Source organism: Taudactylus pleione, unplaced genomic scaffold, assembly GCF_031769625.1.
Source record: "Taudactylus pleione unplaced genomic scaffold, aTauple2 ptg000010l, whole genome shotgun sequence".
Classification (NCBI taxonomy): Eukaryota; Metazoa; Chordata; class Amphibia; order Anura; family Myobatrachidae; genus Taudactylus; species Taudactylus pleione.
The window spans coordinates 10,697,975-10,711,569 of record NW_028284413.1 but is presented as its reverse complement, the minus strand read 5'-3'; the positions used below and the strand labels follow the sequence as shown (position 1 = coordinate 10,711,569).

Genomic DNA, 13,595 nt, shown 5'->3' with positions numbered 1-13,595 from the left:
CCAGGCTTGGCAAAAGGTGATTTCTATTTCTAAAGCTGATTGCAAAGAACTGTGGCATGTGATATACAGGAGACACTGATCATTATACATCTAGCATATTGTGCTGATGTGATATTTAATAGTTATGACACACATATTCACATATTGTTGGCCTTTGTAAAGCAGTCTGTCAGGTTAATGGATTAAGTTGTTTGGAGATCTTTGACCTCTGGGACTCCCTGAAACACTAGTTATATTTATATGCATGAACCTACAGCTGTTAGCCATTTTCTTGGAGACCAGCATTACGTAGGAAACTCTTCTAATAATTAGTGTTCTGTAGCGCTGGACATTGGGTCATGCATACAAAGACAAAAAAAATGCAGGCCTTAATACAAATGGGTCAGTTATAAATAGGAGTGAGTTTGCAAAAGCAAGATTGTTTCGTGAAACTCGCATTCAACTCGTGTATGTGGTCCCCCGAGAAATTATATTCATAGGTTGATAGGCTGCACGACTTTTCTACTAAAAGCGACCTTGGAGAAGTGAATGAAAAAGGTGGGAACCATCATGGACCCAAAGAAACTGGCAACTGAAATAGCAGGACCATATAGAAGGCTGTTTGTGGCCATAAGGAAAGTACTAGAGGTTTTTAAAAGGTGTCAAATGGATGATTTTTGCACTTTTTATTAATGGTTGAAAATTGTTAGCAAGCAAGTATTTTTCAGCAAATGTAAGTCTTTCCTGCGTTTTGGGGTACAGAAAAATGTCTGTATAGCACTTTTATCAGAGTTTTTATATACGTTTGTAAAACAGTTTTAGCTCTCATCTCATTCTGTAGTTCTAAAACACTTCTTACATCAATACAGCACCTCCACGTACCTGTCCCACATCACTTATACCTCCACATACCTGTCCCATATCACGTACACCTCTACATACCTGTCTCACATTATTTAACCCACTATTGAGCTTTTTTGAGAAATTCACTGTAAAACTCTGTTTTTAGTGGACAAATTATGCTATTTAAACCCTTCTAAGCCTGCTTATTCATTGGGTAAGTGTGTTTCAGAGGTTCTGAGCTGTGTCCAGACATTTTCACCTTTTTAAAAAAAAAACTTTTTCCCTCCCTTTTTTCATGTCCACGGGTATGCGCGCAACAAAAACACAATTTTTCTCTGAAAAATCATTGCGAGTTTGGAATTGAACTGCAAATGGAATTTGCAATGCGAGTTCGCTGTGAGAAGGGGCTGCAGGACCCAACTTGCTCCTAATTGAATTGACCCCCAAAGAGTAGGGATGACACTGACCTTGATTGCTTTCAATCAAATTAGAACAGGGCACAGCAGAGTCTTCTATTATTGTATTTTTTTTTATTATTTTAAAGGTACTACATACGCAGACCAGTTATTTTTTGATGTAATTTATAGCATAAGTTATCGCTGTTGTGCAATATTACAATGGTTAATCTATTATCTTTGAATGTTAAGGGGCTAAACTCGCCCAATAAGAGGCAACTAGCCCTTCACTTTTTCCATAAACCTAAAGCTCATATAGTTGCGGTTCAGGAGACTCATTTTATATGTTCGGCTCCCCCGAAATTCACAAATTCCTACTACCCTCAATCATATTTGTCCAACGGCCCACAAAAAAAAGCTGGAGTCGCTATACTAATTGCCAGCTCCTGCCAATTTAAATTAGATGACCAAATAGTAGACCCTAACGGACGATATATTATCCTGATAGGACAACTAGAGAAAAGGACAGTTACAATTGCTACAATATATGCCCCAAATTCCAAACAAACAGTATTTTTTAGGAAATTTTGTGTCATACTCCAAAAACACAGTAAGGGACCGGTTATTTTATTAGGAGACTTCAATATGGTTCTACACCCATCTCTAGATAAATCTATACCTACTAGTAAATTACATCCACAACAGACTCTAAACCACTCTAAAGTATTTAACAGAATAATATCAGAATATGACATATATGATATATGGAGAGCAAAAAACCTTACATCCAGAGACTACACATTCTACTCCCATGTACACCGATCCTATTCAAGGATAGACCTGGCATTGTCAGATAAATGGACAATGCGGGAAATCAGGAAAGCTATAATTTTACCTGTTGCATGGTCAGACCACTGGGCCCTTGTAATACACTGGAAGGCTGAATCCTACAAGACCCAGTTTAGACCTTGGCGCCTTGGTGACCACCTATTAAATAACTCCATAGCTAGACAGACCATCCACGACTCTTACAATGTACATGGAAACAAATAAACCTGAGGACACCTCCTTGTTTAACCATTGGTGCACCCTAAAGGCGGTGGTAAGAGGCTCGGCAATACAGGCAGCAGCGAGACTTAGAAAAACCACTATTAAGACCCAATCAGACTTGGTGGCAAAATTGGTTGACCTGGATACCAAACATAAAAATTCACCTCTTAATGATGAGATCTACAGGGACTTATTAAAAACCAGAGAGGAGTGGAATGTGTTAGTTTTAGGGAGGGTACCAAAAGAATTTATTTAAATTGAAACAGAAATATTATACTCAAAGTGACAGAGCGGGAAGAATGTTGGCCCGGAAATTTAGGTGCAAAATAGCTAAGGAACGGATTAGAATGATCTACAACTCCAAGGGAGCTAAGGTAACTGATCCTACAGATATAGCAAACGCTTTTGCTGATTACTACTCTAAACTATATAATTTAAAAGATGATCCTCTTATTTCCCAACCTGCCTTAGCAGATATAGATAAATTTCTTAACTCCATTCGGCTCCCTTCTTTAGATGACGCTTCTGCTGCTTCCCTGAGTGAGCCATGGTCAATAGAAGAGGTTGCGGGGGTGATATCCTCTCTGCCTTTAGACAAAACCCCAGGCCCAGATGGGTACATTAATAAATTCTATAAAGAGTTTAAAGATTTACTGGCTCCCACTTTGGTGAACCTTTTCAATGAAGTATCTGAGTGTGGATTTTTGCCCACGGAAATGTTGGAAGCTAGACTAGTGGCATTCCCCAAACTAGGCAAGAATCCTTCACTTATCTCAAACTATCGGCCGATAGCATTACTTAACTCCGATATCAAAATATACGCGAAACTTATTGCAAATAAGCTGAGTGTGCTTCTACCCTCCCTGGTTCACCAAGATCAAGTGGGGTTTGTCCGGGGCCACCAAGCCCCGGACAACACCAGATGAGTAATCAACTTGATTGAGACCTTTTCTGGTTCAGATGAGCCACTGGTGGTGCTCTCCCTGGACGCAGAGAAGGCTTTCGATGGTCTTCATTGGGGATTTCTAGCAGCGGTGTTGCAACGTTTCGGAATAGGTGATAGAGCCCTTACCTCTATAATGGCTCTGTATTCCAACCCCTCAGCCAGAGTGTTCTCTAATGGTATGCTATCCAATGGGTTTAATATATCAAACGGCACCCGCCAGGGCTGCCCATTATCCCCACTAATATTTGCACTGGCTATTGAGCTTTTAGCAGAATCTATCCGGTCCACAACGGACATTCACGGACCTAGTAACGCAGGAGTACATAATAAAATCAGCTTATTTGCAGATGATGTGTTATTAACCCTTACTCATCCTATTCGTAGTTTCTCAAAACTACAAGCAGTGTTGGAGGGTTATTCGTATGTATCATACTATAAACTGAACACGTCCAAAACCGAAGCCCTCCCGATCAATGTCCACCCAACCATGCTTGCCTCTCTCAAAGCATCTTATTCATATGTGTAGAAAACAAGAAGCCTCAAATACCTCGGAATCCAAATTACCTCACAAATCTCTAACTTAATTTCAAGTAATTACATCCCTCTATTGAGCACGATGTCTGTATTAGTGAAAGATTGGATGATGCAGGCAGTATCATGGCTGGGACGTATTGCAGCACTGAAAATGATGCTTCTTCCTAAACTTTTGTACCTCTTTAGAACAATTCCGATACTGGTTCCCAAATATATATTAGATAAATTTCATACACTGTTTATAACATATTTTTGGAAGGGAAAGAGACCTAGAGTAGCTAGGAACATTTTATCTTTGTCAAAACGGGAAGGGGGATTGGTGTTTCCAAACCTACAAACATATCAATTGGCATGTTTGCTGAGCCAAGTGGGAGAATGGTTCGTATTCGATAAACCAAAAACATGGGTTATTCTGGAGAGAGAAGTGGCCTCCGCTAACTTTGGTAGATTTTCTATGGTTCCCTCAAATCAGTAACCTTAAAATTATTAGAAGCCTGACAGCTACCTCATCCTCTAGAAAAGCATGGCTCGAAGTGGTTTCTAGATTGGATGTTTTTTCCCTACCCACTACTAACCTATCTCTTAAAGGAATCGCATCCCTGATCCCAAACTTACGTTTTGATAACTGGTTAGCTAATGAGGTGATTTCATTGGACGATGTAACGTCAGACGGCGTTCTGAGCTCTTTTGCTCAGATATGTGAGAAGTTCTCTATTCCGGGAAGGGATTTCTTTAAATTTCTTCAATTACGTCATTGGTTGTTTAATGCAACACAGCCTCCTCATAAGGTCAGTAAGATTCCAAAATATTTGCAAGATAGAGTGGTGACAGCTACCTCCAAAGGTAGCATAACCTGGTGGTATTCCCTTTTAATGGACTCTAAAAAACCCTCTAAATTCGCCTCGTTGGTAAAATGGGAGTCAGATCTGTCCTGCTCGTTGACTGAAGAAGACTGGCAGTCAGTCTTCCGCAATTGCTTTACACTTTCGAAATGTGTATCCCATGTAGTACAATTTTATAAACTTCTGCATAGATGGTACTTAACCCCAGAGAAACTGCACAAGATCTGGCCCTCAGTCTCCAATCAGTGTTGGCGACACTGTGGCCGAGTAGGCACCCTTCCACATATATTCTGGTCGTGCCCCTTGATACGTCCATTATGGTCACAAGTGTTTAATCTCATAGAACAGGTTTTGGAGATCTCTATAAACCCTGACCCTTTATTAGCAATTTTCCACATTTATCATGGACCTATTTCCAATAATGACTGTTATATAATGGGACATATACTTATTACCACTAAATTATTAATTGCTCAACAGTGGAAATCAAAAATTATTCCAAATATACAAGCTATCGAAAATAAAATTCAGGCTCATTATGAATTCGAAACAGCAGATGTCCAATACTCGTCATCAGTTTCTAATCCTATGATCCGTTGGCTCGCTTGGTCCGATTATCGGACCCACAAAAATATCCTTGGCAACTAAATTGGATGGATAAAACAATTACAATGCAATTCTTTTTTCAAAGCTGGATATGTTGTAATTTCTTTATAAGATCTTACAGTAATGTTGCCCATTGCATCGGACAATATAAGGAAACTATATAAGTAGGAAAATATAAATAAATGAATATACGATTTCAGTATTTATGCTATATTTCTTATTTTTGAATAGTGTTTATTTTGATTTAACGATACTATAATACTGTGTGTACCTTTTTTTTATGTTTTTTTTTTTTTTTTTTTTGTTTCTATGGGGTAATTTTATTTTTCTTTCCCATATTTCTGCACGCTTTTATTGTATGTTTCTATTATGTATACTTTTTTGTGCTGGAAATTAATAAAAATGTAATATTGAAAAAAAAAAACAGGGCACAGCTAAATAGCGAAGAATGACTGATTCAGAGTGCAATTAGAAACAGTTAAGAATATGTATTAGCATGGTTAGTATATGCAGGAGTAGGGTAAGCTTTATTAATGAGATGGGTGTTTCAAGACTGTGAAGGCTGTGGGAGAGTGGTCAGACATGGTAGGGAGTTCCAAGTGGGTAGTGAAATGTTTTGTAAGTGCAAAGGTGGGTACTAAAGAAGAGACACATATTGATGGATTTTGTAAGTAATAGTAAGGAGAATATATGCGTACAGTGATAAAATTAGAGAGCCAGGTTCTGAGCATTGTAGGTCCCCAACAGATAGTGGGAGTGGATATGCCACAGATAGCGACCTTAAAGCAGTAGTTGGATAGATAAGTGACCCAGTAAATAATTGTTTTCTAAAGCTGGTCACACATCTAAAGATTCTGTCCAACCAGCCAACTAGTTGATTGGTTGGAATGAAAATCTGGTAAGGTATACAATCAGCAATTTGCTCCCAATCACTGGAAAATTGACCAAAACTGTTTGAACAAATAGTTTAGATCAAACATTTAACTAACTTGTCTGACGACCATTTTCATCTGTTTTCTGGCATTTAGGAGCAAATTGCTCATCATCATTTACTCCCATACGTTACCAGATGTTCATTCCAACCAATCAACAAGTTGACTGGATGTAAGTTGGTCTAGCGTGTGGCCAGCTTAAGGCTGATAGTGAAGTGTGTGCAGGAGAATAGGGGTGGTGATCAGCAATGTTAAGAGTTCCAGGAAGATAAGCAAGGAAAACTAGTTTTAAGTAGACAATTGATCACACCTTCTCAGTGGAATGCTGAAGATTGATTTTCGATGCAGAGCATTAGGAGTTGAGTAAAGCTGGCTACACATCTAAAGATTATCTGTCCAACCAGCTAAATAGTTGATTGGTTGGAATGAAAATCTGGTAAGGTATGAAATCAAATGACAATCAGCAATTTGCTCCCAAATGCCGGAAAATGGACAAACTGTTGTTTGAACAAAATGTTTAGGTCAAACATTTAACAAACTTGTCTGAACGACCGTTTTCATCTGTTTTCTGGCATTTAGGAGCAAATTGCTGATCATAATTACCTCCCATATGTTACCAGATTTTAATTCCAACCAATCAACTAGTTGGCTGGTTGGACAGATAATATTTTAGATGTGTGGCCAGCTTTAGAGTAGAGAATGAGGCACAGGCGGTTTGGCCCAAGTCAATCAGGTAGTTTGGAGGCAAAGCGGACGAGAAAAATAGGACTGTACAGATGTCCTCATACATCTAGCCTCCTTGCGCGTTAAACAGCCCTTCTAATTGCGCCATGCCGTGGCATGACTCGCTAGCGCGGAGTGTCTTTTGTGTAACTTTTTACCTTCAAATGTCTTATTCACAGTGATGCGATTAGCTAGTAAATATTTACTATTCTACGGCTATATCGTCAGTTAGTGGTGTATCGAGCATTTTTTCAGAGGTCAAGCTAAAGGCCCCCATACATCAGCAATGGACTTGGGCAATTCCCTGATCCTCAGAAGTTCAGGGCATCAGTGAAATCAAACATGTTGGGTTTCCCTGATTGGTTGATCACAATATTTTGCTCAGGATTAACAAATCAGGGAATTTTAACATGAAGAATATTACCGATTCCCAGACGGACCGCCAGTCATCAATGGCGTTTCGATTTCTGGTTCCGGTTGTATCTGGGTAACTACAGGCAGATGTATGGGGCTCTTTAGGACTGTTTTTTGTTTTTTTTAGTCTTTGTTCACTTTCCACTTGTGTAGTTCTCAACCAATCTTGAACACTTTGATCATTTACTACCAGTTTACTTTAAATTCCAATAATTTACTACATCAAAACAGGAGTGCTTTTGTGGGTTGTGTGATTGGACCTTATTGATACTTGTTTCTTGAGGTTACATAGATTAAAAGCATTTTGTAATGTTAGATGTCAACTATTGTGTACTACTTTGTTTTTCTTTACTAGCACATGCGTCCCAATCCTTTCCTTTTTGGAATTGAGTTTTTAGCAGCGTTGGTGGTTTTAGGTATGTACACGAGGGCTGTCTGTGTGTGAGGCATAGCTAATGGCAGTGGTGTTGGTGAGAAGGTGTAAATATATACCTTGTAGAGTATAAATCTGTTTCTGTTATAAATTGTAGTTTTTCTACCAACATTATTATTTTTTATAGCAACTTTTTTTTTTTTTTTTTTTCTTTCAATACCAGGTTGTTTATATATTGGAGAAAAAACATTCAAGAGCAGCTACAGGCTTTATTAAGCCAATGGGAGACAAAAGCGGGGACCTTGCCAAGAAGTATGCTTTCTTTTCACCTGTGGACCATAGACTTCCACGGATACACATCCCACTTGTTGACTGCCCTTCAGATTTTCTGACCCGACCTCAAGATTTTGCCAGCACACTTTTCATCTGCCGCATCACTAATTGGAGAGAGGACAGCAACTTCGCTGAGGGGTAAGAGTGTAGAATTGTAATTGGAGTTCAAATTTAACTGCTTGAGACATGCAAGTTGTGTATTTTGATGTAATTAACTTGATAGCTAGAATTAATAAACCTAAACGGCTCATACAGACAGATTGCTTTTAAAGTGTGTAGCATTTACAGGCCAAACAAAAAAAGTCACAAATTGCCTATTACCTCCAGAAAATCAAAGCACCAAAGATCTGGTTGGTCTCTACCCTAAATCTGCTCTAACAATGTATATCATGTTTTGAGACTGCAAAGTAAATACTGAATAGCACATAAACCATCCTTACCTCATAAGTAAATCAAGGCCAGCTTGCTGGAACAGAATACATTTGGCATTTTGGTATAGCAGTCAAAATCCCGACCTAGCTAAACTGAAATGTTGTGGCAGGACACAGAAATATAGCCATTTAAGTAAGAAAACCCAGAAGGGTCAATGAGATGAGGTTTTCTAAAAGGGCAATGGGCCAGAATATTATAAGGCCAATGGGTAGGATTGTATGGTTGATGTCATTCTTGCTAAAGGACGTGCTAGCGCTGGTGTTTCCACTTCCAAGTTTTTTTTTCCTGTTTACAGGGAAATTTGGCCATGATCAGGGGTAGTGCTTCCATGTTGCAGGGTTTTTTTTATTTTTTTTTTAGAAGTCATTTTGGTTCAGAGCAGGAGACCAATTCTCTTGAATTTTGGTAAAATTATAGTTTATTTTTTAAAATAGATTTCATGTTGTACTAAAACTAGATGAATGATTAAAAATATCTGCACACATTCCTCATTGTAATCATGCAGTGTTTAACTGGCAATTAAGTTACGCTTGCCCCCTCAGTTTTTTGGTTCTTTGCAGTTGTGTCCCTATTTTTTGTGTTCTCTTTTGCTGTAAGAATCCAATATTAAATGCCTTGTGTAAAAGACCTGTGCATGTTCAGGCACTCTGTGTGTTCCTTGTGGAAAGACCAGTTCAAGGGCTCCTTGTTTTGTGAAAATGAGAGCAGCACTGACTAATCAGCCACTTGGATAGAAAGAAGGTCTCGTGATCCTGGAGAGAACCCGGCATGCTTGTCACAGCTGCACTGAGAATTTGAGAAGAGAGGAAAGAATAATAATTATGATGATGATGATTAGGAAAAGTAAGTGGATCCGACATGCATGTAATTGCTGGGTTATGGGTTACACAGAGGAAGCACCTTGGGTGCGGCTAATAAACCTCAGAAAACAGCATCGAAATTGAACAAGAATCACGATTTGCTGAAATCACAAGAGGGATTCATACCTTCACTACTGACTGGTTCACTGGGAGTTTGAGGCTCAGATCAGGCATCAAAACTATAATGGAGAAACCATGAACACTGCAAGATCAAATCTGTTTACGTATCTCCAGTAAAGTGTGTAGGTTTTATTTTGAGTTAAAAAAGACAACTAATGCACCAAAGTTAAATCTTTCTAGGCTTCTCTTTATTAGGTATGTTTGTAATTGTACACACATCACAGTTGAAATTAAGATATATTAATAGCCTAATGACAGTGGTGAAGTTAGGTTTTGAAACACAATGGTATGTTTGTGACCATGTTAAGTACCATTTACTTATTATATCTATTCTGCTTTTTGCCATCTCCAGTGTTTTTGTTTTTTTTTCTTTAATACCAGATTCTCCTTTTCATTTTTTTATTTACTTTTTAATTGGATTGTAGCGTTCTGTATGTCTAGCCTATGGGAGTCTTTCTAAATGAGCTGCTTTAATGTGTGTTCTTTTATTACTATCTGTGGATTTGTTCTCATCTAATTATTCATCCGGCCATGCTATAAGCTGTCCTCACAAACAAAATGCTGACTATTGGGGCTCCTTAACAGAAAAGTAATTTGATGACCTGTATACAAATAATGTGGCCTGTTTAGATTTTAGTGAACAAGGGAAAATGGTATTGCTGCTTTTCTCGTAAATGTTCTGATAAAAAAAACTAATGTACTAATTTACTTCAGATATTGGATGTTTCGTTTTTTTTTCTTTAACTTTTTATTTACTAGTTAGGTTTTTAGACATTACTGCAGAAGTGGAACATATTAAAACCAGGTGCCAGGATTTATCAAATATCCCCCACACACGCACACAAAAAACAAATACATTTGGGATTTCCTATTGAGGTGCCATATTAAAAAATCAAATTAAAGTGATGTTCGCCTTTTACATTGTTTGCTTGGTTGCACATATCTCAGGCAAATGTATATTCTTCAGTCTGATCACTCTGCAGGTTATGAACAATTGTAGAGACTTGTTTGCCTGCTGCCTATATTTTTTTTGGTAGTTTCTAGGGGATACAGTTGAGATCCCGGAGGTCGGGATGCCAGCAAACAATCTCGGAGCCAGCATCCGACTGCCGACATCCTAATTTTAAGTGTTTGGATTATTGGGAAGGATAGGATTAGGCACTAAGGTTAGGGTTAGGCTACAGGGGGGAGGGAGGTTAGGTTTAGGCTGGAGGTAGTTGACACAGGGATGCAGGAAAGGTGGTGGTTCCCCACCTTTCTGCTTGCGGGGAACCTCGTGGCGTTCCGTGCCTTCGGCAGTGGAGACCTGCTGGGGGTTGCTGTAGTGGGGAATCTGGGATGACTGCTTCTCCCACTAGACCACTGGGGCATATAATCTGGAGCTGGGAACCGTGACGGTGGCCATGTAAAAGGCCATGGCACCCGGTGGATTGACACAGCCTAGGGGATGTAGGCTCTCCCCGGCAGCCCCTTCCCCAGCCCAGACCCAGAGGTAACGTCTGGGTTGCTCTTCCCTTCCTCCCTTGTATATGAGATGCCAAGAGACCACTTTCCAGTGCTCTACTGTAGCTGCGAATCTCAGGAGGTTTGGTCAGCTTCCCTGTATACCTCTCCTTTGGTGGCCAGGTTATACAGAGCTCGATATCCTGCTAAGCTTTGTGCTTTTTGTAGTTGACAAGCCTATTGCAAATATGTTGCTTAAATGCATTGTATGTGACTTATGCTAGCTCTTCTGTGTTATACAGCCTTTATTTTTTCTGATAAAGCCTGTCCGTTATAGCTATCACTGCTATTTCTCCTCATCCCTCTGACAGGGTATGGGGGTTTTCTGGGTACTTCACATTTACTAGATATTTGTGAAGGTGGTCACATTGCATTGTTACCTATATATGCTAAGTGTAAAGAGAAACTGGTTCATGCAGGTTTTATTTATTATTACTATCACTGCTATTGCTACACTTAACCCCCACAACTACAGGTGTGTAAAGGTTAAATTGTACTTTACATTTGCTTGTGAAGACTGAGCTGCCCATCCTTCTCTCTCCTAATTAATTAGAGACGCTCCGCTACTATTAAGTGTTTGCTGAGGGGAGATTTGGGCTCTGAGTGTACCTTTCTCCTAGGACCAAGGTATATAGCACAAGAATCCTACCAACTTTTTGTTGCTTGTATAAATTGGTTCAGTGCCAATTTGTAAGTATATTTGTATCCATTGCACTTATATTCTACCAATGTGACTGTGATATAGTGCCCATTTGCAAGTATATTTATATGCATGTAGATCCTATCAATCTTATGTGTTTAGGTAGTTGATCTTAATGTGCTTTTGCAAATATATTATATGTGACTCATGCTAAAAAAGTTGTTTTATTTTTGTTTTTTCTTAGACCCCAACTACTTGGTGTATAGGGGTTAGAGTTCTTCACATTTATTTGTATATGTGAAGTGGGTCACATTACATTGTTATCCCTACACTACTTGTAGGTTACTTACAAATATTTCCCCTGAGGACAAAGGGGTAAACAGGAGACTGTTGTCTCTGTATTGGTTTCATGTAAATCCTGTGCAGCAGGCCTCTCAGGATTTCTTACAGGATGGACTGTGTTAATTGTTATACACCACAACAGTCCACCTCGCCAGCACCTGTTCAGGGGTCACCTTGAATATCCTCCTGGCTTCAGGTTGTGACGCAGTTAGTGGATCGCTTATCAACCCCCACACTGCCTCACACTTTGGATTTCCCACAGTGATTAAAGCCTGCTTTGTTTCCTCTTACCATAGATATTTACTGGATGGAGAGTTATGTCCGCTCAGTTCAGAATCTGGTTTTTAGCATCTACATATCTGCAGATGTTACAGGCGAATAAGGCATCAGCAGTCTAAGCATATAAATGGACTGCACCATCCTCTCATTCCATCCTGCTTTCAGATTCTGATGCATCGTCTGAGGAGGCAGAGGATGCATAGGTTTTTCCCTCTGGACCTATCTCTGAGAGGAGGAGTGACGTTCATCAGTGGAGTTCCTTTCTCGCAGGGGTGGTTAATTCAATCCTCATTATAGAAGATGAAGTACCGGCTCCTAAAATCCTAATAATCCTTCCGCTCAGACACCAGAAAGTGATTTAGGCTGGATAACCTTAATCTGAAAATTTTACTGATTCTATGGGGGAAGCTTGGAACACTCCAGATAATCTGTTTCAGATTCCATAAAGACTAGTGTCTTTTTACCCTCTCCCATAGGGTGTGTGTGTGTGTGTGTGTATATATATATATATGTATATATATGTGTGTATATGTATATATATATATATATATATAATATATATCTATCTTGGGTGTATCTTGGGTATTTTTCTGGTGTGAGGGTATATTTTAGAACCTCAAGGACGACGATGAAACAAGTTCTATCATATGAACTTTTCAATCAGCTCTGAAAAGCGAGCACAAAAATTGATATCTACATCCATAAAACGAAAAGAATTGGAACCTATAAGCCCTGAAGGGATTGTTATATACAAAGAATATAAGGATTGTCCGTTTTATTAAGTTTGTTGAAGCGCCCTTGAAGTAATTGTATTGTATTTATTTTTTGGTCCTACTAACAGGACTTACAGAAACGAGCAGCTGTTTATCATATAGCGCAGGTTGTTTTTTGTGTATGTATATATGTAGATGTGTATATGTGTGTATATATATATGTATATATATATATATATGTATATATATATATATATATATATAATTTATATTTACAAGTAAGAAATAATTGAGTAACATCAGGTGCATTCTTTCTCTTGTCAGCCCAATCCTACTCCTCAAATCCTGCCCAAATAAGGTGAAATGACAATATACATACAAATAAAGGAGAAGATCTAAGGCACTACAAGCAAATTGACAAAAATAAAATCAAACCACAAAAATGTAGAGACAGAGTAGAATGTCCATAAACTTTCCTAGATATTCTTTTTTTTTTTTTATCAACAAAAGCTCCAAACCGTGGAATGTGTGTAGCGTTCCCGCTAGGCTGTTTTAGCGGGGCGCGGCGCCCTCCCTCAGGAGGGCAAAAAGCACCCTGCCCTCACAGCCTGCGGGTACTGTATTCACCTGCGGGTCGCAGTGTCCCGCGGGTGGGGAAATGTGCGGTGACCCGGCCAGCGCCGGTGAATAGGCGCTGGGCGCATGCTCCCAGCATCTATTTTCCCAGTCAGCAGCG

At 39.1% G+C, this 13,595-nt stretch overlaps 1 protein-coding gene across 2 annotated transcripts in view; it reads left to right on the top strand.

Annotated features, from left to right (window-relative positions):
• Positions 1-13,595, top strand: part of DIS3L2 (DIS3 like 3'-5' exoribonuclease 2) — a 393,579-nt gene that overhangs the window by 152,021 nt on the left and 227,963 nt on the right. For both annotated transcript variants that reach the window (XM_088467467.1, XM_088467468.1), the window contains one exon: positions 7,861-8,108. In XM_088467467.1, the coding sequence (XP_088323593.1) occupies positions 7,861-8,108 (248 nt within the window). The remainder of the gene's footprint in view (positions 1-7,860; positions 8,109-13,595) is intronic.